This window comes from Silurus aristotelis (assembly GCF_946808225.1).
Source record: "Silurus aristotelis genome assembly, chromosome: 13".
Taxonomy (NCBI): domain Eukaryota; kingdom Metazoa; phylum Chordata; class Actinopteri; order Siluriformes; family Siluridae; genus Silurus; species Silurus aristotelis.
In genome coordinates, this window is record NC_139586.1 from 3,005,720 (window position 1) to 3,033,173 (window position 27,454).

A 27,454-nucleotide genomic window follows, 5' to 3' on the forward strand; every position below is an offset into this window, starting at 1 on the left:
AGATTACAGTTGGAAACATATTAGTACCTTCTGGTGTGAGGGACCAAGGTATCATTATATTTGGATTTTGAGTAATTCTAGGGGTGTAAAAAGGTGGTCCATGAATTATTTTTGTTTGGATTTGGCCTTATCATAAACCGGTTGTAGAGTTCTGACAAAAAGCTAGATTCAACTTTTCAAAATCTCCTGGTATTTGATTAACAAGTTTAGGTGAACACATCCCCATTTCATCACTTATCCTCCATCATGCTTTACATTGAATATCTGGTTCAGTCCTGTGGGTCTTTTTTAAACCACCTTCAGTGCCAAAAAACACCTTCTCAGGCAATGATGTTAGTAAACTTGGTGAAACCGAAACTCTAAAGACTAAACTAGAACTAGAACTAAAGAGGACTAAAGAATAGATGAGGGAAACAAACAATCTAAAGTACCGCTACGTGAAAGTTAACCAGACTTGTGAGTGTTGCATGATGACCTCAAACCGAAATGAGTATGAATAAAACAAGGAAATACTAAGTGACACACATTTGAACAGATATACTGTAGAACAAGGCTTGTTGGAAGCTAGACTGGCTAGATGTTTGCAATTTATTGTGATATGATAGCTCCAGAATTCACACTACACCCTTTCACTTTTCACATGGTAAATAGTGAACAAGAAAGACTTCACAACCGGGTGAGATCTCCCCATTGTGTCTCATCTTGTCACAGGGCGGCAGTTTCCACTCCCTTGCCATTAGGCAACTCCCTTGCCATTAGGTAAAACTCCAAGCCCTTAGGCTTATGAACTTCACAGGCACGATTGTAAACGACTATACATTTACATTTATGGCATTCGGGTATTTATAAAACCAAGCGGTTGATGGTTAAGGGCCTTGCTCAAGGGCCCAGTAGTAGCAACTATATTATATACATAAACAGAGAGAAAAGGTACTGTAGTCTATTACCAGTGGTACACAGTAATGAAGTAAACGTAATTCGTTATTATTCTTAAATAGCTTGAACATGAACGAACGTACTGTTTATCAGGGTTTGATCATTTCCTGAGACACTCACTTCCATTTCTTTCACCGCGACAGTTCTCATTTGCACCACAGGTTCTGCTTTTAATTGTCTCAGTACATAACACACTTGTGTAAGGTAGTTTCTTGGGCACTGAAGTTTCAAATGGCCCTCATGACCACACAACATACAAACAAATTGTCTCCTAGAGATCTTTTAGGTTGCCTTACTGGACCTTTGGATGCGACGGCATATTGTTCGTTCATTCATTCCAATCAAATACCATAAAAAATAAATTTTTTTTTTTTTTTTAAACCTAATTTATCTTTACATCTTTACCAGAGCGCCAATCATTCTGGAGCTCAAGATAAATGCTATCTTGTATATTATATTATCAAGAATATTTAACTTTATAAGAAATGTAAATGTTTGAACAGGAAGTGAAATCTTCCATTCCAAAAGTACCTGTTTTTTTTTTTCTTTTTTTATATCATGAAGCGAAAAGTTTGCCAAAGAATCCTGAGCAGTTTGGAAGCCTGGATTTTTTTTACATTTTTTTTTTTTTATCATTTTTATGATAAGATCAAAGTGCTATGAAGTACATTGAGTTCATTTTTTTTTTCTTTTTCGAACGGTGATTCAAAAACATGTTTGCAAGTGCATTTCCTTCCTGGATTACACAAGTGTGAATACTTGTGAGCAACACGAGTGACAATAAGAATGGCAATAAAAGCTACTTGACTTCTAGTTCAGGGGTCACCAACGTTTTTGAAACTAAGAGCTACTTCTTGGGTACTGATTAATGTGAAGAGCTACCAGTTTGATACACACTTCTGAAGTAACAAATTTGCTCAATTTACCTTTAATTATATGTTATTCTTAATAATGATATTAATTTATATCTAGTCATTTATATTTTGTCATTTTCAAATTCACACCAATGCAAGTGTGATTTAAAAAAGAATGGCAACAAAAAAAATTTAATGCTGCTCACTGGTAAGTGGTGCTATGGTGAGCTATTTTTAGTAAAGGCCCACGGGTGACTCATGTGGTCCTTGTGGGCAACCTGCCCACAGGCACCATGTTGGTGACCCCTGATCTAGATAGATACAACTACCAAATCGTGAAATCTGGAGAGTGTTGTGCACGTGCCACCATCTTGGTCTAACTACTCTTTCATGGTCTTTGAGATGCATTTTGCTTCTATGCAACAATCAAAGTCATGTGATGGTATTAGGATTTACTTGTCCAGATCTTCCACTTAATTTTCATTCAAATATCCTCCCATGAATACCAGCTTTACACACTCTCAGCATCTGGAAAGTTTGTTTCTCTAAACATTCATACTTTGCCACGCCTCTTGGAAAAACCCTGCTAAAGATGTTCTTTGCTAGTTGGAGATTTCTTAATTGTGATCCAGTTCATCCCAGAGCAGTTTATTAGGATTTACGTGCAGCGACTGGGTAGGCTGTTTATCATAGATAACACACCAGCCATTTGTTTGCTGGACAAATAACACAGAGCTCATACAATTCAGGTAATTGTTTTGTTTTATGGTGAAAGTTTGATTCCAAGGAGTTGAAGTCCAGACAGAATTGCACGGTGTTGGAATGGTAGCCATGTTGGGTCAGTATTCTTTTCACCAATTCATCGACACATTTATAAGGAATTGGCATTTTCTTTCGAAACAAATTGAAACTTGAAGTCGAACATAACATATGTACATGTATTTTAAACCAAAAACCATAGGGTGGAAGCCCATTTTCAACACGTAAAAAAAAAGGTTTGCCCAATCACGTCTTTCTCGCAATTCCAACTTCATTTTTCACACTTTTTTTTCTTGCAATTCCGATTTTTTTTTCCGATCGGGCAGCATCACTCCTATGTAGTGCCAGAAAGCTGTACACATTGAAAATAAAGTAGGCTACAATCAATATATCGATCTGTGAAACTCATAAAATTCATAAAATCATAGACAACTATATAAGGCACGATTTCACAACCTGTGAGAACTTGTTGTTACTGGAAGAATCGCATGGTATCAAAGTAAATCTCGGATCCCTGAAGAAAACTGAATTGAAACTGAATTAAATTGAAAAGCAGAAATAAAGTTGGAATTGGCAGAAATAAAGTAGTAATTGTGAGAACTCATGGCATAATCAGGAGAAATAAAGTTGAAATTGCAAAAAATGAAGTCGGAATCGCAAGAACAAAATTTTAGAATTGCTAGAAAAAAATGTCAGATTTATGAGAAATCAAAACAGAATTATGAGGAAAAATTAAGAATTGCAAAAATATAAAGTCGGGATTGTAAGAAAAATGTCAGGATTGTGAGAAAAATTTCATAATCGAGAGAAGTAAATTCGGGATTGCAAGATATAATATCAGGACTATAAGGAAACAAGAAAAAAAATCTGAATTGTGAGAAACAAATTCGGAATTGCAAGAAATTTGGAAATAGTCAGAATTGTGAAAGATTGCTCGAAAAAAAAAAAAAAAAAAAAAACCTATATATATATATATATATATATATATACACACATTTCAAATTAATATTCATGGTCTATTTATTTCTGTAAAGCCGCTTTTTGATGCAGATCAAATATTTCTTCTGCATAAACAAACCAACAAAAGAAAGCAGGTTATGTCACAGAGTCTTGTCACCCCCACCCCCCACCCCAGAGCTGAGGAACATCTTCAAGTTCTAGTCATTAGACTTGCTGAATACAGGTCTGCGGTAATCTTGTGTGCGTTTGACTGGAGCCATTTCCTGGTAATAGATTGCACTTTTCCAGCAAGACTCAAGAGCCTTAACGATATTGTATTCCTCTTCATGGACTGTCTTCTTCCTTTGGTTAATGTGGGTTATGTTCTTATTGATAATACACAATAATAATAGGGTTAATGGTACACAATGTGCATAGAATAATGAAAGTATTCCGAAATGGAGTCCATTAGATTTGGATATTTTTTCCCATTGGAAAGCTCATTTAGATGTTCTCAGCCTGACGGTGTTTATCAGCTGAGGAAAACGGTGCAAGAGTCTTCAGAACCTCTGCAGAGACAGATATAAGAATGAAAATAGGCTTTTTATAGGCTCAATTATCTGCAAATGTAGCAACTCCTAATATAAATAAATGTTCACTATGGACGGAAAACATTCAAAATTGTAATAGTTTTATTATGAAGTTTGTTTCTATACCTTTATACACTATATTGGTAAGAAAATTGTGGACACCTGATTATAAGATTCAAATGTGCTTTGCATGCATCCTTTTTCACATAGTTCCAATTTGCAGTTACAATTCCAATTCCATTAGAATTAGATTTTGGAGATTTCTACTCATTTAGTCACAAGGCCATTAGTAATGTCAGCTACGGATGTAGAAGGAAGTGAGGACGCCTGGGATGCTGTTCCAATTCATCCCCTATAATGTTAAGATTAGAGCACAGGCCGCTCAACATCTTTTCACATCTTCCAACTCGTATAAACCATATGTTGGAGCTGGCTTTATGCATTGTGTCGAAGTGGAACAAATTTGGGTCTCCGAGTTCAAACGGGAAAATTACATGCAACCACTATCTAAATACATCCTATGCATTTGTGTGAATCCAAATGTATGGTAACCGTTCAGGGAAAAAGCACATATGTCTGGAAAAGTCAGGTGTCCCAATACATTTGTCGATACAGTGTAGCTTCTCCGATGTCTCATTTCCCATTCATTTACAAACTTTGCTTTTGTACATGGTAAACATTCCAAACACCTTATGCATAAAACCTGAGCGACATTTCTACCTCATAACAAATGCAGGCTGGAATAATGGATATGTACAACACTCTGTGAACATGATGTACTGTAGAGGTACTGGAGATGGATTCAGGTCTTTGGATTTTCATTTGTGTTTGATCTACGGCAGTGCAATTTTTTCTAGAAAATTCACACAGAAAAGTCTCAAGAGTTTACACTGAACGCTGGAAGCAAAAAATTTAATAAAAATCCATTCGTTTTGCAGGTTGAATCGCCTTGAAAACGAGAATGGTCAGCTTGGCTGCTCAGTTCGATATCATCAGGGAGGCTGAATTTAGCCTGAATGTCAAAATAAATATAATTTTCCTGGCAGCACCTTAACGTTGGTAAAGAAAAAAAATTAAAAAAAATTTTTTTCTAGAAACTAAAAAAGTCTGGTGTCTGTATACTTTTGGCAGTTTGGTATCTAACTAATGGTAATTAATGGTACTAATAGCTTTGGTTTCCAAGAAGTAAAATTACTACACTACAAAAAAGAAAAAATATCCTGTCAATTTAAATGTATGTAGTATTTTATTATTACAACATTACAATAAACAGACGTCAGATATTTATGGAAGCCCTTTTCCACCAAATTAAAAATCCCTCGCAATTTTTCTCGTAAATCTGGCTTTGATCATGACTTTCTTCTCGCAATTCCGACTTCATTTCTTGCAATTCCGACTTTAAATCTTTTCATTCTCAATTCAATTCTGCCGATTCGAAGGCTAAGTTTGATACCATGCAATTCTTCCAGTAACAACAATCTCACAGTTTGTGAAATGACGCCATAAACAGTCCTTTGTGATTTTATCCATTTTTTCAAAGTTTGATCTATTGGTTGTAGCCTAATGCTGCCCAATTGGCTGAAACCAAAAAGTCAGAAAAAAAGGCAGAATCGGCAGAAGTAAAAATCTGAATTGGCATAAATGAAGTCAGAATGTGAGAAATAAAGTCAGAATTGTGGGAGAAAAAGGGAGAATCATGAGAAAGTCGGAATTGCAAAAACTGAAGTCAGAATTGGCAGAAAAGTCAGAATGTGAGAAATAAAGTCAGAATGGCAAGAAAATAGGGAGAATAATGAGAAATCAAGTCGGAATTTTGGCTGAAAAAAAGGCATAATCGCAATAAATGAAGTTGGAAATGGCAGAAATAAAGTTAAAACTAAAAAAAAAAAAAAAAAAAAAGCATAATCATGAGAAATTAAGTCGGAATTAGCAGAAATAAAGTCTGAATTGTAAGAAATAAAGTCGGATTTGAGAGTAAAAATCTGAATCACAAAGTTGGAATCATCAACAATCAAAAAATCTGAATTGCATAAAGAAAAGGGAGAATTACGAGAAATAAAAGTGAGGATTATAAGAAATAAAGTCAGAATTATGAGAAATAAAGTCGGGATTGCGAGAAAAATGTCGGGATTGCAAGAAATCATGAGGAATAAAGTCAGAATCGTGAGAATTAAAGTCAGAATCGTGAGAATTAAAGTCAGAATCGTGAGAATTAAAGTCAGAATCGTGAGGGAAAAGTCTGATTTGTGAGAAAAAAATAATTAATGATTAATTAGGCAAACTTTTGTGTGTGTGTGTGTGTGTGTGTGTGTGTGTGTGTGTGTGTGTGTGTGTGTGTGTGTGTGTGTGTGTGTGTGTGTGTCAAAAACTGGCCTTTCATAAATATTAAACACATTTCTGGGACATGGTCACACATTTCAACTACTTTTTGATTGGCTGAACAATTTACTCAATCATTTTGAGAATTAAGCAAAATGATCTAATAACTGGAGAAGAAAAGGATAAGCTTGAAATGAGCCGTAATGGTTTTATTTTTTTTATATTTGATATAATTTTAGCTACTAATCAAAAACTACCAGGTCGTTTTTGACTAGATTCAAAATATTTTCACTTGCGACATGACTTCTTTCCTGTATTCTACAGGATATTATATTTCCGAGCAAAATAAAGACATAAATGTCATAATTTAAATGACCAACTAGTGTAAATGACTAACAGGAAATGGACTGAATTTCTCAAATAAAGCAAAAAAAATAAATCAATGGCTAATTGAGGAAAGGGGCATGCCCCCTTTTATAGTCTCTTCCTTTTACTGCCTGAACAACCTCTCACAGGGATAACCATGTCCATAAAGCATCCCATGTAATAATCTAATAACCAACCGATAACTGTCTGTTGGCGTAAAAGGCACTTTGCGGTCTCCTTTTGAATCTTTTCAGGATTTCGACAGCTTAATTGGATAAGTGGCTTTTAGCTGTGGTTAATATAAAGCAGCAATTTATGGTTAGAATTCTGTCGATGCTCCCAGCAGAAAAAGTCTGCCAACCGAAGCAATAAACACTATGGATTTGCATCGCCATAACTCTCAATGCAAAGCCAACGATACGATAAAGATACATATGAAGCAGCTGCCGTTGCGATACGATTCACCCCATTACGATGCAGTGCGATACGATTCTGATTCAATTCAACACAAAAAGAAAAAAAGATTGAATAAAACACTCGTTTCCTGCTCTTGTCCACAGATCGTGTCTCGGTTGTGAATTATTGGTCAATTTCGAAAGAATTAAGGTTTTGCGCATTTATTAATAATTGTGTATAAATCAGTCTTTTTACCCATGCAAATATGTTTAAAACCGATGTATCGCGATACAAATGCCAACTTGAACAGTTTTTATTAACTTTTACGCCGATACGCCGATACGCTGATGCGATTGCACTCTTTCTCCCAAACCCAAATTTATGCTTATCAAAGTATGCTAAAATAGCTCATTTCTTCACTATAGTGCATGGACAGTGCACAGAATATAACCTAGCTCTTGTACCTGGGTATCTCAGGTACAGTTAAGGTAAAACAATCTTAAAGTTAAATGAAATTCAGTGTTTCGAATGAAATATTAAAAAAAAACATAAAAAAAAAAAAAATTTAAAAAACATCTGATCCGAGAAAAAGCTTAATCACAACAGGAGCCTGGTTATCACAAAAGCAACCCACTGCCAAAAATAAATCTCTGGGTTTTTTTTTGTTTGTTTAGCCTCTGTAATCAGTCGACTAGGTCTTCTTCTCCAGGGATTCCACTGAGATCTCTGTCACACCATCAATTTCATTTCTAATCTTAGAGTGCAGAAAGACTGGTTACCTTCTGCAGTTGCACAGCCTAGTGAAGGAGAAGTTGTTTTTGGTTCTGCTTCCCTCTCCGTTCTCTACATCCTCCCCTTGGGGGAACTCCTTTTTTGCATTCAGGAACAGTTGCAGCTCTGTCATGGGAAACCCGTTTTTCTGGTAGCGCTAACCCAGAGAGGGATGGAAACGCATTTTTACCTTGAAGTATGTCTCGAGATCACCTTTCAAAAATGCACTCGTTTACATTTACACCACCAACATTTATGCAGAACAATCTCATTCATACAATACAGCTAATGGGTTAAGGGCCTTGCTCGAGGCAGTGGCGGCGCTGAGATTTGACCTCATGACCTTCTGATCAGAAGTTAACCATCAGCGCTACCACTTTGTACCATGTGCTGTCATTGTGGTGGCAAAGCTTCGTACTGTAAATCTACCTTGATGCTCTCGTAAGCATCAGTGATGAGCGCGATGAAAAGGCTGAGCACCATGTAGATGAAGAGCGAGATGAAAGAGTAGAGGTAGACCCGGCTGAACAGCCACACCACCGTGTTCTTCTGCTGGAACTCAGCGAACGTCGGGAACATGTCGTCGCCGTTCACCAGGGAGAAGAGGCATTCGGCTACTCGGCTTAGACCTTCGAACTGGGCCCCGGGTGCACATACATACAGTACAGTACAAAATGCAAATGCATCTATTCACACATTTATTGCTGTAGCAAGCTATTTTATGGTCATAAACCCTGAGGAACACAATACACACCTAGAGCACTGAATATTTCCCAAGTACATGCATTATATCTTTTTTTTTTATGTATTGACTGTATGGTCAATTTTGAAGCTGTAGACTGTGTACCAGTTTACCTTTTCATGATAGGGCCCTAAAACGATCCACCCACAGAAGGTGTAGCCCAGATAGATCATTCCGGCACAGCAGCAAAAGCGGAGAACATTGGGTAGAGCTGCCTGCATAGTAAGGATTAGAACCTGCACCAGCAAAGAGCAACCTATTATTTAACTATATCGTAATGTTAGAATTTATATGCACCAATTCCATATACAGTGCATCCGGAAAATATTCACACATTTTCCACATTTGTTATGTTACAGCCTCATTCCAAAATGCATGCGAGAAACAAAGATTGGACTCTTTGGCCTGAATGTCAAGGAAACTGGGCACCTTTCATCAGTTGGCCAATACCATCCCTACAGTGAAGCATGGTGGTGGCAGCATCATGCTGTTGGGATGATTTTCAGTGGCAGAAACTTTAAAAATAGTCAGGATCAAGGAAAAGATGTAAACCTGCTCCAGAGTGCTCTGGATCTCAAACTGGCATGACAGTTCATCTTCCAAAAGGACAACGTCCCTAAGCACACAGCCAAGATAACAAAGGAGTGGCTACGTACGACTCTATGAATTTCCTTGAGTGGCCCAGCCGGAGCCAAGACTTGAACCCAGTTAAACATCTCTGGAGAGATCTGAAAATGGCTGTGCACCAACACTCCTCATCCAATCTGCTGGAGCTTAAGAGGTTTTGCAAAAAAGAATGGGAGGAACTGGCCAAAAATACATGTGCCAAGCTTGTAGCATCATATTAAAAATACTGTGAATACTTATGTACATATTTTTTATATCGGTAGGAGAATGCTTAGGACGGAGCCACCAGGAAGGAGGAAAAGATGAGGTTTATGGATGTGGTGAGGGAAGGCATGCAGATGGTTGGGGTAAAAGAGGCAGATGTAGAGGACAGGGGGGGTATGGAGACGGATGATCTAACTCTGGCAAAACCGAGAAGATGACTTGCGTACATGTGATTTTATTTTTGTATCTATTCATTTTTTATAAATTTGCCAAGATTTCAAACAAACTCCTTTCACATTGTCATTATGGGGTATTGTAGGTAGGATTTTGAGGAAAATACTAAATTTAATCGAGTTTGTGGACACCTGACCATAAGATGAATTTTTTTTTTTTTCACTAAATATATACAGTATATTTAGTCCCCATTTGCTGTGATAATAAACTCCACTCTTCTGGGAAGATGTTCCATTAGATTTTGAAGTCTTAAGGCTGTTAGGCTGTTAAGATGGAAGAAGTTAGGAGGCCTGGGGTGCAGTCAGCCCAGAGATGTACAATATGGTTGAGGTCAGAGCTCTAGAACAGGCCACTCGAGATCTTTCACTTATAATGCTACAGCGAATAAATCAGGGTTTAAAAATAGACACTACATGAGTACCTGTGATGAATCACAAGTGCTTACTCACGTTATATTTCCGGAAGTAACCTAAATATCTGATGACGCCAACCCAGACCATGAGCGTCGACGTTCCTAAAAAGATGCTGCACACGTCATAGCTTGTCAGGCTCTGTGAAGAAACGAAGAGGAATAACACTGAGTGATTCATTTAGCAGTGAGGCAAAAGTTTATTTTTAAAATCTTCGCGCTTGAGTTTCAATTTAAATCTATTAACATATCTGCTAATGCAGTTATTACTCTAGAAGTTAACCATCTTAAATTAAAAGTAAAGTACGAATTCTATGGTAATGAAGTATGACTGGACAACATAAGTTGCTGTGTGCAAATATTCTACATATACACACTATATGTGTATATGTAGGAACTCAGGAAGTGTAAAGTGGCAGACCGCAAGTTTGTTTAGTCTCTGCTTTGCCCTTTGAGTATTTAAAAAAAAAAAAAAGACTCAATCGCACTAGCGATAGCCTTTAACCAGGTAGAGGCTAGCAGCTCTCGATAGCTCTATGGATTCAAGATTCAAGATTTTTTTTATACGTCACAAACATAGTTATATGCCGGATACAAATAAAGCAGTGACATAAAAAAGTAAAAAAGATAATTAAACATCTCGAATCTTGAATCCAGGAAGTGGCTGGAGGCTAATGATAGCACTATTGATTCTTTAGCGCTTTATGTCCAGCTACAAGAATTTCTCTCAAAAGGAGAAAATCCTGACAATTCCACATATTGAGGGAGTGAATGAATGAAGGATGGACGGAAGGAAAAATTTGTTTATGTATGCTGAAATAAGTACAAAAGTTAAGTAGATCATATCTTTAGATAATTAAATATTTGAATGTAACACACACACACACACACACACACACACACACCCAGAGGTGGCAAAAGTACACACATCCTTTACTTAAGTAGAAGTACAGATACTCGTGTTTTAAAATACTCGGGTAAAAGTTGAAGTACTGATTATACCTTTTTACTTAAGTGAAAGTAAAGAAGTTTTGGCTCTGACATGTACTTAAGTAAAAAGTAGTTATTACTTCTACCTGTTTTAGCTGTTAACTTGACCTCACATCATATTAATATAGATAGATAGATAGATAGATAGATAGATAGATAGATAGATAGATAGATAGATAGATAGATAGATAGATAGATAGATAGATAGATAGATAGATAGATAGATAGATAGATAGATAGATAGATAGATAGATAGATAGATAGATAGATAAAACTATATTGTCATTGCATAGTACTTCATTTACCAGAAGTGCAAAAAGTAGCAATTGTGCAACTAGTGCAGATAAATACGTATCATATTTACAGCATGTGATATGTATGTAAGCATATGTACAGTGATTAAATATAAAGGCTATAACAGTGCAATAATACCGGAGAAAGTGCACCTCTTCAAGTCAAGAAGCTTTTATATATAATAATAGAGATTTTACAGATTTGAATGATGTTTTTATATCCACGATCAATAAAGACAGTCATTTAAGTTCGTTTTGTCATTATGAGGGAAAAAACCCACAAAACTCCACCCAGAGGGTAAATTGTGTAAAACATGGCGGATTTGGTGTTTGATTTGAGACTTTGTGCAGAAATAAAACAAAGTTTACTGATTAAAAATTATTTTTCGGTGGAGTTTATTTATTGTATATCTAAGTAAAGAAGGGACGTCATGAATAACTATCTTTTGCTGGAGGTTTTAATTTCGCCTCTTTTATATTTAGTTATTTATTTATGTATTTCAGAAATGCGTGCTGAATTGATAGCGCGTTAATAACATCTAGTGCTGTTTAAAATAATTTGAATTTTGACAGCCAAATATATATATATATATATTAATACAAAACTAATTAAAAATTTTGTTACCCATGGGCGTAAATTTTATTTACCAGTAGGGGGGGGACAATAAATATAAAATTTCTCATGAGCAATTTTTGAAGGAGGACACAAATAATACAGTCAAATTGTATTTATAAAGACACAGTGTCCCCACAGTGAAACACTTTGCTTTTATTATTGTAGCATGGAGACTGCGTCATTATGGTTATTTTAAGTTTAAGTTTTTCTCAGGTTCAATGACAAAGCAAAACAAGGAATTAAAAAACGTTGAAAATTTTATTTAAAATTAATGAAGACACTTAAGAACAGAATAGAAATTGATTATAAAAATACAGTGGGGTCAGTTTGGCTGTAGCACAGTGCTCATTTAGTAAATGCACAGATAAACAATATGCTAATTGTGTGTTAATATTAAATTAACATTATACCAAGTCGTCCCAAATAAAACACTGCATGGGAAACGGCTTTGGTGTGTTCGTGTCAGTGCACTATGCTACAAGCTATAGTAAACAAGCTAACGTTCACTAGATAAGTCATATTTTAATCACTAATATAGCAGATTCATGGAAGATTACATCGCTAATCAGCATTTGTCCCGCAACTAATTTATGAATGAGTCTGCATCAACTACATTAAAGAGAATCGAGAATAAAATCCCCTAGTTAATGGAGTTGAACATTAATTAAGACGCAGACACACACCTGACTCGTGTGTGTAGAGAAGGTGAGATGAACGCACACCTGACTCGTGTGTGTAGAGAAGGTGAGATGAACGCACACCTGACTCGTGTGTGTAGAGAAGGTGAGATGAACGCACACCTGACTCGTGTGTGTAGAGAAGGTGAGATGAACGCACACCTGACTCGTGTGTGTAGAGAAGGTGAGATGAACGCACACCTGACTCGTGTGTGTAGAGAAGGTGAGATGAACGCACACCTGACTCGTGTGTGTAGAGAAGGTGAGATGAACGCACACCTGACTCGTGTGTGTAGAGAAGGTGAGATGAACGCACACCTGACTCGTGTGTGTAGAGTAGGTGAGATGAACGCACACCTGACTCGTGTGTGTAGAGAAGGTGAGATGAACGCACACCTGACTCGTGTGTGTAGAGAAGGTGAGATGAACGCACACCTGACTCGTGTGTGTAGAGAAGGTGAGATGAACGCACACCTGACTCGTGTGTGTAGAGAAGGTGAGATGAACGCACACCTGACTCGTGTGTGTAGAGTAGGTGAGATGAACGCACACCTGACTCGTGTGTGTAGAGAAGGTGAGATGAACACACACCTGACTCGTGTGTGTAGAGTAGGTGAGATGAACGCACACCTGACTCGTGTGTGTAGAGAAGGTGAGATGAACGCACACCTGACTCGTGTGTGTAGAGAAGGTGAGATGAACGCACACCTGACTCGTGTGTGTAGAGAAGGTGAGATGAACGCACACCTGACTCGTGTGTGTAGAGAAGGTGAGATGAACGCACACCTGACTCGTGTGTGTAGAGTAGGTGAGATGAACGCACACCTGACTCGTGTGTGTAGAGAAGGTGAGATGAACGCACACCTGACTCGTGTGTGTAGAGTAGGTGAGATGAACGCACACCTGACTCGTGTGTGTAGAGAGGGTGAGATGAACGCACACCTGACTCGTGTGTGTAGAGAAGGTGAGATGAACGCACACCTGACTCGTGTGTGTAGAGAAGGTGAGATGAACGCACACCTGACTCGTGTGTGTAGAGTAGGTGAGATGAACGCACACCTGACTCGTGTGTGTAGAGAAGGTGAGATGAACACACACCTGACTCGTGTGTGTAGAGTAGGTGAGATGAACGCACACCTGACTCGTGTGTGTAGAGAAGGTGAGATGAACGCACACCTGACTCGTGTGTGTAGAGAAGGTGAGATGAACGCACACCTGACTCGTGTGTGTAGAGAAGGTGAGATGAACGCACACCTGACTCGTGTGTGTAGAGTAGGTGAGATGAACGCACACCTGACTCGTGTGTGTAGAGTAGGTGAGATGAACGCACACCTGACTCGTGTGTGTAGAGAAGGTGAGATGAACGCACACCTGACTCGTGTGTGTAGAGAAGGTGAGATGAACGCACACCTGACTCGTGTGTGTAGAGAAGGTGAGATGAACGCACACCTGACTCGTGTGTGTGTAGAGAAGGTGAGATGAACGCACACCTGACTCGTGTGTGTAGAGTAGGTGAGATGAACACACACCTGACTCGTGTGTGTAGAGTAGGTGAGATGAACACACACCTGACTCGTGTGTGTAGAGTAGGTGAGATGAACACACACCTGACTTGTGTGTGTAGAGTAGGTGAGATGAACACACACCTGACTTGTGTGTGTAGAGAAGGTGAGATGAACACACACCTGACTCGTGTGTGTAGAGTAGGTGAGATGAACACACACCTGACTTGTGTGTGTAGAGTAGGTGAGATGAACTGGGAAAGCAGGCAGTGGGTCAAACCACTGTGAGGAAGGGGGGGGGGGGAACTGTTTCTAAATGCATTTTTGCGGGTTTTTTTCTACTTACACAATTATTTAGGTATAGATATATTGTTTACAATAGAAAATACGATATTTTTTAGATAATTGTTTTTGGGGAGGGGGGGGGCACAACCCTCGGATGGGGGGGACATGTCCCTTCCGTCCCCGTCCCCCGGGATTTACGCCCATGTGGTATGAATGTGTCCAGGCCGAAGATCCACATACAGAACACAAGCAGAGAAAAGATGATGATGATCATGAATGTGTCTGTTCTCAGTCATGTTCTCATCACTGACTCCCTCTGTCTCATCCACGTTAACCCCAAACTTCTTACTGCCTTCTGCCTGCTGATTCTTATCTTCGTAAAGAGTGAGAGTCAGGACTTTATACACCAGCGGATTGAAAAAGACGCGCAGTAACAGGAAATCGGTTGTTCGGCTGAAATCGGCGCGCAGTGAAAAGAAACATTTGATATTTCACCAAATCAATGGATTAAAGTTAACGAGCCGGTTTTGAAAAATCTACTTAAGTACAGTAACGAAGTATTTCCCACCTCTGCACACACACACACACACACACACACACACAACAAGAAATTACAAGCAATTTTGTGTATGTATATATATATATATATATATATATATATATATATATATATATATATATATATATATATATATATATATATATATATATATATATATATATATGTATCATTTTAGTAAAAATTTTTATTACTTTTTGAATGTATTTTTTATTATTATTATTATTTATTTATTTATTTATTTCCTTAATCAGGGTTATCTTGTATAACTAAAACATATTTATTAATGATTAATTTATACATTTATTCAGAATTACCTTCGCCTGGATTTCCATCTTCAGTACTGACCCTATGATTGCCAAGACATCACTGATAATAACCAGGATGTACCAGCCGTTTAAAAATTCCCACTGGTCCTCCTCACATACCTTATGGTTGTACTTCCAAACACAGAACTTGGAAAATCTCTGCAAAAATGAGAAAGTATCCTTAAGATTACACAATTTTACACGTCATACAACATCCAGCATTTTGTTAGTTTTATCAAGAAAGGGGGTGAAAATCAAAATGAGACATGGACAGGGGTTTACCTGAAGTAATCGAATTGCAAGATAAATGGAGCGAACGCAAAGCACAGCAGAGGTCAGACACACTAGGATAACAGCAGCATCAAAGATGAGAAGATAATGAGTGCTTTTCTGAGCTAGAGAAGAGAACCATAGTGAAGTTACAGTATTTCTTTAAATAGACGTGTTTTCATTAATAACTAAACAGCTACGTTTTATATATGCAGTATATGGGCAACAGTTTGGGGACACCTGTCAAGCACACTCTATATGTACTTGCTGAATAATAATAATAATAATAATAATAATAATAATAATAATAATAATAATAATTATATAGTAATTGTAACTTGCAATTGTAATATAGTTCAGTGAAGGAAAATTGTTATTCTAATTTTAAATATAATTGTATTGTAGTTCCAGTGAAGCTAAATTGTAATAGTAATTGCAAATTGTAATTGTAATATAGTTTCTAGTGAAGCTGATTTGTAACAGGAATTATAACTTGTAATGTACTACACACACACATCTCAGTGTCAGCGTGTGTTTTTCTTTTTTTGTTTTTGTTGTTTCAAAGCTCAAAATTGTTGCTGTTGTCTCTCTCCTTTTTATCCACGTGACCGGACACTAAAACACACCATGTCTGACTCCATCGTAACTCAGGACTACCTGTATATATTATGGTAAATATTAAAATATATGCCCATACCAGTTCCTGAAATCTTCCAGTTTTTGCATGCACTGCTAACAGCATCAAAATCAAGGGTGATTTTCACTTTTCCACTATGCCCTCGATTGTCAAATGTAATCTAGAAGGAAAATTTGATGATTGACATAAAATAATCACTCGTTTTAGCATCATACGTTTACCGGCCGTCTCATGAATCTTACCGAGACAGCAAAAATGTAGCAATCGGGAAGTTCCTGTGAAAGGACAGTTTGCAGGTTAATTCCGTTGAGCCGGAACGAGATTTCAATACCAACAAGCCTGTTGGATGAGAAATACGTGCGAGTTAAGACGGTGAAGATGTGAAGATGAGGAGGATATTTAGATGTGTGTACCTGTAAAAGTCAAACTCGAAAAAAGAGGCATTGGTCGTTCTCCATGTTGCGGCGGATTTGGGATCCAAAGTAAGGCAAGCTGAAATATCAATGTATGTACAAACAATCTGATTTCAATTCTTTTCTGTATTCTGACAATTTTTTTGTGGACGCCTGACCTTAAGATACATATGTGCATTTCGAATTCTACATTTAGTTCCGATTTCCTGTTAGAATATCCTTCATAATTCTCAGAAGATGCTCTAGATTTTGGAATGTGTTTGTGGAGATTTGTGTTTATTCAGCTATAATGAGGAAAAATGAGAGGGCCTAGGGTGCAGTCAGTGTTCCAAAATCTCCCAGTAGGGTTGAGACAAGATCTTTTCACAACTTCCACCCCATTTTAACCATATCTTCATGGAGCTCGCTGTGTGCAAACTGGCTGGAAAAGGGCAATTTTCCGTCACTAGATCCAAAGACATCCTATATAATTGCGCTCTTCGAACTTTGTGCTAACAGTTTGGAAATGGACCACATATGGCCTGAAAAAGTCAGGTGTCCCAATACTTTTGTCCTTATTGTGTATGCTATAGAAATCAATGTAAGTGTGAAATTAATGTGATCAATTTAAAAAAGGTTAAACCAAAATCACTGAAGGCAAGAATAAAATTCTATTCTGTTATTATGATTTTTGTTGTTAAATTACTATTGTTTTCCATTATTACTGACATTTTCTTTAAAAAAGAAAAATATTTTTAAAGACTTTACAACCCCCCCCCCCCCAAAAAAAAAAAAAAAAAAGTGTCACAATAAAAACCTGAATCAGTTTGGGCATCTATATCATAGGTTTCTTCTGAAGCCTTCCCGCTGCCCCGTCTGTAATATTCTTTACAGACGACCAAAGGGAGTAACTTTCCGTCCTCCTCGGCATAACTGACCGAGCCCACAGAGAGCTGGTCTAACTGAGAGTACTGCAACACAGAGAGCACACACCCTGAGTGCACTTATTTCTTACAAAAATTATAAAACCGAACATGTTGTGAATAACGTGTTATTAACATGTGAATCAGAGGCCTATTACAGTAAACAAAGGAGGAAGAAGACTGAAACACCCTGGATGGCAAACAATGGTACCAATGGGAAGAAATCAGAGAACCCGAAGGAAACACGCACAGACATAAAGAAGACATGGGGACACAGAGTGGACATTAAAATTAAACAATTTATCAAACATTTTGCAAGTAATGAAGTTAATTGACAACAGGTCACTAAGATGATCTGGTATAAATAGAGTATCTTAGAGAGTCAGAGTCTCTCAGAAGCACGTGGGCAGGGCTTCAGCAATCTGCGTAAGACTGTCTCTACAAATCTTGGAACAATTTCAGAATATAAAATTGCAAAACAGTTGAATATTTCACCAGAAACACAGCTATCCACTTTTTCACATTTCGCCTCAGTACATTTTTTATGAGTTTTGGCCGATAGTTGATGGTAGCATTTCTGGATCATGTTCACGCATGCCTTCTTCTTTACTTGATAGAGATTTGATCAGGACTTGTGGCAAATTGTGTTAACAGTCAATGATTTTTGGAGGTGTTAATAAGCCCATGCAGTGATTTCCATTACAGAGTCACGACGGTTTTAAATGCAGTGTTGCCTGAGGGCCTGAAGATCACAGGCATTCGATATTGATTTTGGCCCTTGTGTGTTCTCTCCAAACTTTTGATGATATTACATACTGTAAATAAAGAGCTTTTCAAGAGTTTTGCAATTTATGTTGACGAAAATCATTCTGAAAATGTTCCACAATTTGTAAACACAGTTTAGTGAAGCTCTGCCCATTGATCGCAGGTTATACGCAAATCAAACCGTAATACAAAGTAAAGACGAGACACATGAACGTGAGGAAAAAATACCAACCTGATCTATAATATAGTACAGATGGTCAGAGACGCTCTGCTTAGTATAGACAGCGACAGTATAATCATCGTCCTCCACACCACCATAGCTCTTCAGGAATATATTTTTGAAGGCCATCAAGTTCTCTTCTTTATAGCTCACTACGAGCTGGTTGTTCAGTCCAAAGAGAATAAGCTTCAAAACGGTAAAGAAGACAAGAAATAGAATATTTTGGCTCTTGGAATCTTGAATTTTCTACAATTTCCTACACCTTTTCCACTGATATTGCAGAATGTGTGGCGAAGCATCTGGTGGTCAGTGTACCTGAGTTGTGATCATGATTATTTTTAAAATCTGTACTGTTAGCTTCCATGGTAGCTGCCGTCGTACTTTGTATTTCTCACAAGGACTCATGAAGTAATATCTCAGGTCATCTCGTAGGCTTTCTTCCCATGTCTGGTCAAGGTTCACGGACATGGGGTTACTGAAAGGGACGGTCAGGAACTGTTAGGAATTAAATCCATGTAGTGTTTGAGGGAAAAAAATGGCAAATTGCTTAAAAAAAATTATGTCGTCTTACACTTTAAATCTATGGCTATATGTATATTATATGGGCACCTGTATATTGAGGCGCTTGACTTTTCCAGCCATATGTGGTTCGTTTCCTGAACTGTTATCACAATGTTGAAAAAATTTTATAGAATGTCTTTGGATATGAGACCCAAACCTGTACAAAGCCAATTCTGTGATGATATGATTTACATTGGCTGGAAGATATGGAAGATCTTGCTATAGAGCTCTGACCTCGACTTTGTAGAACCACTTTGGGATGAGCTGAATTTCTGACTGTACCCCAGGCCTCCTCTCTTACACCCTTGTCGCTGAAGGAATCACCACAAAATCTAGCAGAACATCTTCCCAGAAGAGTGGAGGTTAATATGACAACAAACAAGGACTAAATGGGGAATAGGATGTTGAAAAGGGACATACCAATCTTATGTTCAGGTGTCCACAAACTTCCATCATGGGTTAAATTAAAGTGGAAAATCTTGAGTTGCCTGTTATAGAGCGCTGACCTCAACCTCTGGGAAGAATTGGAACCCTGACTGCACCTCCTCACCTGATTTACATCATAACCTGACTTTACTAACACCCTTGAGCACCAATCTCCACAAAATCTAGTGGAACACCTTACCAGAAGACTGGCGGTTATTACCACAGCTAACAAGGACTAAATGTGAAATTGGATGTTTAAAAAGCACATACCAATCATATGTTGATGTGTCCACAAACTTTTGCTTGTATATTGTATGTCTACAAATGAACTCAGACTATACACCGATTAAAAAAACTATCATGCAAGAAAAGACGAAATGACAAGTGTTGATTGTTTGAACTGCAAAAAGGGGGTTGGGTGATTCTTTTTGAGGACATTGCCAGTGTTTGTATGGTGAAAGTCCAAGGCTATGGATTGAAAAGAAAACTTATGCAAAGCTGTGGTATATTATAAATGTACTGTAAAATATATATATATATATCAACAAAGATGTTAACAAAAAATATTTTTACATAGAAGTAAATTTTACAATGCTAAACTTAGAATTACAAAATTCAATAGAATCAGCTTTTGTACAGTAAATTTGCATATACAGTATTGTATAAATTACAAGAATAATAAAGTACCTCATAATGATTTGCCTTGTAGGATCAGATTTTGACACTTCATGCAGTTCCATACTCCATGCTCGTCCAGCTGATTAAACAGCACAATGACAAAACATCTGTCTCTAAACCATTGCACAAAAATGCTGAACAACCATAAACCCAGTAGGCGGAGTCTTCAGTGTACTGAATTAAAGATCTTCCCTGATGTTTTCTACCCGCACCAAAACTCTTAATGTGACCATTATTTTACTGTTAAAAACCTTTTTAAACAATATAAAATTGAGTCATGAATACAAAATTATAATTAATCTCAGAAAATTCAGTTTAAGACCAAATATGCATAGAGAAATATCACTAGTATGTGGACTTGTGATGGACTTGGGTTGACCAAAAAAGTGTCACGTGAACAAAATAAAAAGATCCAAAATTACGAGATTAAAGTCGGAGCGATACGAGAATAAAGTCGAAATTACAAGAATAAAGTCAAAATATTTTGAGAATATTGTCATAGCAATACAAGATTGAAGTGGTAATATTTTGAGAAGAATCAATGAATCACATAACCGAATGTTTCGCATAAAATACCCGTATAGGCAGCATCATGGATGGCATTCTGAGCCGAAGGAATAGTGGAATCACGGCAAAATGGGGATTTCAATGTCCTTTCAAAAGCATTGACACATTTTAGTCGTATTTTCTTTTAATACCACGGGACGTTAAGTCGATGTGGACGAATAACATTGCTCGTTTCTGCTCGGAAATGTTCCACATATCGAATCGATTTGGCATTAAAATTAGTATGTAATTTGCATATTTAAACTACTTTTGAAAATGGCAAATAAACACTATATTGCCAAAAGTAGTGGGTCACCTGGTCATAAGTACGGTATGTGATTTTTGAGCATTGCATTCCACATTTAGTCCCAGTTTTCTCTTATAATTCCCTCCACTCTTCAGGAAAGCTGTTCCACTAGATCAGAGCCCTATAGCAGTCCACTCAAGATCTTTCTCTCCAAAGCATGTAAACCAGATCTTCAAGGAGCTCACTTTGTGCACAGGGGCATTGCCGTGCTGGTACAGGTTTGGGTTTTCAAGTTCAAGTGAATGCAAAATGTTATTCTAGTGCATCTAAAGATGTTCTGTACAACTGAGTGCCTCCAGCTTTGTGGTAACAGTTTGGAAAAGAACCACATACAGCAGGAAAGATCAGGTGACCCAATACTTTTGTCAATATAGTGTATATATTTAAATTTACATTTTTCTTTTACACCAAACTGCACATATACTGTATGTTGATGAAAAAAATAAAAATACATTTCCATTTTGAAGATGTCAGAAACTCATAATTTCCCTTAAAAATAATCAAAGGATTCTCACAGACTTTATGCGCATGAAATAAATAATAAAAAAATAGATTTGTTTATTTGATAAAAAGTTTAATTACAATTATTACACAATAGAATTAAGCAGCATGGTCAGGTGGATGATCATGATCATCCAGCTGTTTGGCCAAGGAACAAAACCTGTAAAAAAAATTGGAAAATTAGATATTATATGAAACATGATAACTGTAAGTTGGCAGAAAAGCTGGTTGTTGATAATTGTTGAGTCCAGATCTTAGTCGAAATAAAAATACCATTGGTGAATGGGTTGAAGTTTACTGTACCCAGCCAATTAGATTGAGAAAACGCTTTTGAAAGGAAGAATCGCAAATTAATTTTTCCCATTGACTTATAATTAATCAGTTTTTTCATTAAGAAATTTGCTGCAAACACTTAAAGAAACGGCTTTCAAAATGTCATACCAGGATGGCGAGATATTACCTTTAGAAACTTGTTAATGCATTCTCCTAAGTGCTTCAGGGGGTCGTTAATCATCATGGTAATGGTCATTTTCAAGGCCTGAAAAGACAAATAAGAAATGGGTCAGACATGCCTAGGACAAATTTGCAGTTGATATGCATAACAATAAAACAGTATATACCTCATGTGGAGGCGCTAGCAGGATTGGATTCACAATCAGGTCCTCGTAGTATTTTTTACAAGGATCATCCTTACAAGTCAAAATAATGTGAAACCACTCTAAAACGATGAAAGAAATATATCAATAATGATAGCAAAAACAAAACTGCAGGTTCTGGAAATCAGCAGAAATTTTTTCAAACAATTTCAAGGTAAAATCTGTCTAGCAGGTCTGCCTCAGTGTCTCCATCTAGTGGCACATCCCTTGTGACTATTACTGTCCAAACAATGTCATGACTGTTCTCCTCATGGCCTGTAACAGGAGTCCCCCAGTCCAATTTTCTAGTTAACCCAGATCTCTACAGTTGAGATATTCTGTATTAGTCATTCTTCTGGCAATGGACAGAAAGTAGTGTGTATAAGTTTCTCCACTTCACCTTTGAAAGCAACCATCAAGCCAATTTCCTTCCCTCTGGTGCATTTATCCATTTTAGTCTTTACAATGCTGGCCTGGTGTTTATCAAAGTGAATCTAGAAAATGTAAAATGCATATCAAGATTAGAAAAAACTGAGGACATGTCCACACTAATACATTTTTGTTTAAAAATCCATCATTTTCGCTCAGTTTTGGCCTTCCAACCACAATTCAATGAAAACGTAGCTTTTTGAAAACTTTCACCAAAGTGAGGAGAAAGAACTGTGCAGGAGACAGAACAGAGTGGCACACAGTTGTAGGTACCTTGTAGAGATAAATCCATTTAATCACCAAACTTATGAAGAAGCATACAACAAATAATCTCATCAACAGTTCAAACCAGGACACCGGCGACGACTTCTTGATGCAGATTATTGCCACAAAGGTCAAGATGAAGCAAGAGACCTGTATTCAAAAATTGTGAGTAATATATTACAAATGATCAAATGAAAAAGAAGTCATTCAAAAAAACTCCAGACATCCATCTATGGGCTTTATTTTGTTAGGAGAAAAATCTCCCTTAGCATTAATAACAGCTTTACACACTCATCCAGTCCTTCTCAAAACTTTCTGTCAGTCCTTCACTGTTAAGTTCTTTTGTGTTTTTCTACCTTTTACGTGTCAGTAAAAACACGGTACAGGATACACAGTACAAAATGGGGATTTCTATGTCCTTTAAAAAGCATTGACACATTTATGTCGTTTGGAAAATGCATTTTCTTTTAATACCACGTCAAGTTAAGTCGATGTGGACGAATAACATTGAAATGATCATTTTGCAACCGTTTCTGCTCGGAAATGTTCCACATATCGAATCGATTTGGCATTAAAATTAGTATGTAATTTGCATATTTAAACTACGATTGAAAATGGCAAATAAACACTATATTGCCAAAAGTAGTGGCTCACCTGGTCATAAGTACGGTACATGATTTTTGAGCATTGCATTCCACATTTAGTCCCAGTTTTCTCTTATAATTCCCTCCACTCTTCAGGAAAGCTGTTCCACTAGATCAGAGCCCTATAGCAGTCCACTCAAGATCTTTCTCTCCAAAGCATGTAAACCAGATCTTCAAGGAGCTCACTTTGTGCACAGGGGCATTGCCGTGCTGGTACAGGTTTGGGTTTTCAAGTTCAAGTGAATGCAAAATGTTATTCTAGTGCATCTAAAGATGTTCTGTACAACTGAGTGCCTCCAGCTTTGTGGTAACAGTTTGGAAAAGAACCACATACAGCAGGAAAGATCAGGTGACCCAATACGTTTGTCAATATAGTGTATATATTTAAATTTACATTTTTCTTTTACACCAAACTGCACATATACTGTATGTTGATGAAAATGTACATTTAAATATAAAAATACATTTCCATTTTGAATGGAACATTCAAACATGATAACTGTAAGTTGGCAGAAAAGCTGGTTGTTGATAATTGAGAGTCCAGATCTTAGTCGAAATAAAAATACCATGGGTGACTGGGTTGAAGTTTACTGTACCCAGCCAATTAGATTGAGAAAACGCTTTTGAAAGGAAGAATCGCAAATTAATTTTCCCCATTCGACTTATAATTAATCAGATTTGCATTGAGAAATTTGCTGCAAACACTTAAAGAAACCATTCAAATCCATTCAAAATGTCATACCAGGATGGCGATATATTACCTTTAGAATCTTGTTAATGACTTCTCCTAAGTGCGTCAAAGGGTCAGTAATCAACATAGTCATGATCATATTCAAAGCCTGTAAAGACAAATAAGAAATGGGACAGACATGCTTAGGACAAATCTGCAGTTGATATGTATAACAATAAAATAGTATATACCTCATGTGGAGGCACTAGCAGGATTGGATTCATAATCAGGACCTTGTAGTATTTTTTACAAGGATCATCAGTCCATTTAATGTGAAACCACTCTGAAACGATGAAAGAAATATAGCAATAATGATAGAAAAAAACAAACTTTACTAAATTTATTTGTTCCCATTTTACTCATCCTGTGGAGATTCACAGTGACAACAGGGTGAGCCACTGACTGCAGCTTCTTTGTGAAAATCAGCAGAAATTCTTTCAAACAATTTCGAGGTATGATCTGTCCAGCAGGTCTGCCTCAGTGTCTCCATCTAGTGGCACATCCCCTGAGACTATTACTGTCTCTTGTCCAATCAATGTCACAACTGTTCTCCTCATGGACTTTAACAGGAGTTCCCCAGTCCACTTTTCTAGCTAACCCAGAACTCTACATTCCAGATAAGCTATTCTGTATTGGTCATTCTTCTGGTTATGGACAGAAAGTGGAGTGTGTAAGTTCCTCCACTTCACCTTTGAAAGCATCCATCCAGGTAATTTCCTTCCTTCTGGTGCATTTAGCCTTCATCATGTCAACCTCGCTGGCCTGGTGTTCAACAAAGGTAATTTAGAAAATGTCAAATCCACATAAAGATTAGAAAAATCTAAGGCCATGTCCACATTAATATATTTTAATACTTTACTAATATAAAAAACTTGTGTGTGTGTGTGTGTGTGTGTGTGTGTGTGTGTATATATATATATATATATATATATATATATATATATATATATATATATATATATGGACACATACATACATACATACGTACATACATACATATATACATGTGTATCTTAATTAGAATATCATTGCAATGTTGATTTATTTCAGTAATTCAATTCAAAAAGTTAAACTAATATAGATTCATTACACACAGACTAAGTGCTTCTTCATTTTCATTTTGATGAGTATGGCTTACATCTAATGAAATCCCAAAATTCAGTATCTCAGAAAAAGAAATATTACTTAAAAGATTTTTAACACAGATATGTTGGATTACTGAAAAGTATGAACATGTACAGCAGTATTGGTGCCTTCTTATCTGGTACGCTACTGTAGCTAGAGGCAAAGATAAGTTTTCACAAGAGATTCAAACAAAAGGAAAGTATCTTCTGTAGACCATTTGCTTAATTAACATGTAGTAACCAAGTCTTTACCTCAGACGGTTTTCTCTCGCTTTCATCATCTTCAGAGGAAGTATCTCCTTTAACAAAGTAAAGGAGACCACAAACCACCCAAAAATACAATATTTTTGGAACCTTCATGATTTCACATGCACTTAAAAATACATACAAAGCTACAAAAAAAGTGTAAAAAGTGCAACTCGGTGCTAACTACACAGGTTTTTATGTGTTCTGTGACTACATGCATCTAAGAAATGAAGTGTCGATATCCGGCTACACCTCTACTTAAATACAAGTCCTGAGTTGCCAGGTTTGCAGTGCTTCTGCCAAATGGGGTTTAATATGTACTATCAACTTATTCTACTTATTATATGTAAGTATTAAATATACCTGCCAACTTATTAAAGAAAATAAGCATTGGCTGACAGATACAGTCACTGTCCTGAGCTTTATTGTAAATCGAAAAGCAAGTGATCAAAAAGTTATTTTAACCATTTTGAAAAGAAAGACAGTGGTTAAGGGTGTTGGACTTTGGTTTTGAAGGTCACAAGTTCAAATCCCACCACCAACCAGCTGCCACTGCTGGGCCCTTGATCAAGGCCCTTAACCGTTCCATGCTCAGTTGTAAGTTGCTCTGGATTCGGGAGGGTCTTCTAAAATTTCATAAATGTAAATGAATGGTGTGTGCGTGCTGTCGTAATTCAATGTCATAAAATTGCAGCCCCAGACCATGATACCACCACCAGCATGCTTGACTGTAGGCAAGACATAATGTTCTTGGTTCTTCTCACCAGGGCACCACACATGCTGGATACTGAGCCAAACAAGTTTATTTTAGTCTCATCAGACCACAGGACAGTTTCATAATTCATGCTCTTGGACAGGATGTGTTTAGCAAACCGTTTGCAGGCTTTCCTATGGTCCTTTCTTGGGGTGCACTTACTTTTGTTTCCAGCTATTTTGACAATAATGGCTGTATGTTGTTATTTTCAGAGGACAGAATCTATACTGCTATACAAGGTGCACATTGACTACTCAAATATATCCAATTCTCTTTTCTATAGTATTGCTCCTTGGGAAGATATACTACAATGGTGGCTAAAATGTGAGGGATGTATTCACAAAAGTTGTATATACTGAATACTAAATTATACTGAAACCAACGGGTTGGTTTCAGTATTTCAGAAACTGTGGCTCACCTGGGATTTTGACATACATCATTCTCTAGATGATTTATTCTGTTAGCGGTAGCGTTGCAAGTACACAAAGCCAGAGGAAATTAGTCACTCTAGCCTAATTAGTCACATTAGTCTGTGTACCTTTTGGTAATGTATGTTGTCTGATGTAGCACCTTGGTCCTGGGGAAATGCTGTTTTGTATTACTGTGTACTGCACTGTATATGGGTGAAATAACGATAAAGCCAACTTAACTTATCTTGACTACAACTATATGTTATTGTTAAAATGGTTTTCAGATTGGTTTACACACACACACACACATTCCTTTGTCTGTTCAGTGTCTATAGAATATTTACGATGTTAGTATGTAAGGTATACAGGGAGTCTTTATCCCAGCCTTTGTACAGTAAATTTGCATATACAGTATTGTATAATTTACACGAATAATAAAGTACCTCATAATGACTTGCCTTGTAGGATCAGCATTTGACACTTCATGCAGTTTTATACTCCATGCTCTTCCAGCTGATTAAACAGCACAATGACTAAACATCTGTCTCTAAACCATTGCACAAAAATGCTGAACAACCATAAACCCAGTAGGCGGAGTCTTCAGTGTACTGAATTA

The 27,454-nt window shown here is 37.1% G+C and overlaps 2 protein-coding genes across 9 annotated transcripts; both read right to left on the reverse strand.

Annotated features, from left to right (window-relative positions):
• Nucleotides 1–2,241: 2,241 nt before the first annotated feature.
• mcoln2 (mucolipin TRP cation channel 2) lies at nt 2,242–27,407 on the reverse strand. Of its 8 annotated transcripts, none has more exons than XR_014536491.1 (16): nt 27,297–27,407; nt 18,899–19,058; nt 18,596–18,769; nt 17,493–17,646; nt 16,697–16,775; nt 16,526–16,622; nt 16,344–16,443; nt 15,659–15,771; nt 15,386–15,535; nt 10,187–10,288; nt 8,786–8,908; nt 8,360–8,566; nt 7,939–8,087; nt 4,008–4,057; nt 2,834–2,901; nt 2,242–2,506 (listed from the first exon to the last, which is right to left on the reverse strand). XR_014536491.1 is itself a non-coding variant. In XM_083559598.1 (16 exons), the coding sequence occupies exons 3-15, from the start codon at nt 19,049–19,051 to the stop codon at nt 4,021–4,023; spliced, it is 1,638 nt and encodes a 545-aa protein (XP_083415724.1). In that variant the 5' UTR covers nt 19,052–19,058; nt 19,155–20,038; nt 20,273–20,340; the 3' UTR covers nt 2,242–2,901; nt 4,008–4,020. The 8 variants fall into 8 exon arrangements, 7 of the variants coding, with proteins under 7 accessions (XP_083415724.1, XP_083415725.1, XP_083415721.1 ...); XM_083559598.1 differs by lacking the exon at nt 27,297–27,407 and adding exons at nt 19,155–20,038; nt 20,273–20,340 and having other exon boundaries at nt 2,242–2,901; XM_083559599.1 differs by having other exon boundaries at nt 2,242–2,901; nt 27,297–27,389.
• On the reverse strand, nt 21,640–25,926 carry LOC310736220 (chloride channel CLIC-like protein 1). The gene is made up of 9 exons (XM_083559604.1): nt 25,681–25,926; nt 24,994–25,066; nt 24,496–24,587; nt 24,336–24,413; nt 22,940–23,080; nt 22,638–22,731; nt 22,223–22,320; nt 22,063–22,140; nt 21,640–21,762 (listed from the first exon to the last, which is right to left on the reverse strand). The coding sequence occupies exons 1-9, from the start codon at nt 25,786–25,788 to the stop codon at nt 21,733–21,735; spliced, it is 792 nt and encodes a 263-aa protein (XP_083415730.1). The 5' UTR covers nt 25,789–25,926; the 3' UTR covers nt 21,640–21,732.
• Nucleotides 27,408–27,454: the final 47 nt, after the last annotated feature.

Bases quoted from the DNA above. Each gene is read 5' to 3' on its own strand.
- mcoln2 (XM_083559593.1), bottom strand. From the start codon at position 20,310: ATGGAACTGCATGAAGTGTCAAAATCTGATCCTACAAGGCAAATCATT. The intron at 17,647-18,595 runs GTTGGTATTTTT...TCTGTGTTGCAG, and splicing joins TGTACTATATTATAGATCAG to TACTCTCAGTTAGACCAGCT. The intron at 8,909-10,186 runs GTGAGTAAGCAC...TTGCTGGTGCAG, and splicing joins GTTACTTCCGGAAATATAAC to GTTCTAATCCTTACTATGCA.
- LOC310736220 (XM_083559604.1), bottom strand. From the start codon at position 25,788: ATGAAGGTTCCAAAAATATTGTATTTTTGGGTGGTTTGTGGTCTCCTT. The intron at 25,067-25,680 runs GTAAAGACTTGG...GTTGAACACCAG, and splicing joins GCGAGAGAAAACCGTCTGAG to GCCAGCGAGGTTGACATGAT. The intron at 22,141-22,222 runs GTATATACTGTT...TTGTCTTTTCAG, and splicing joins TGCTAGCGCCTCCACATGAG to GCCTTGAAAATGACCATTAC.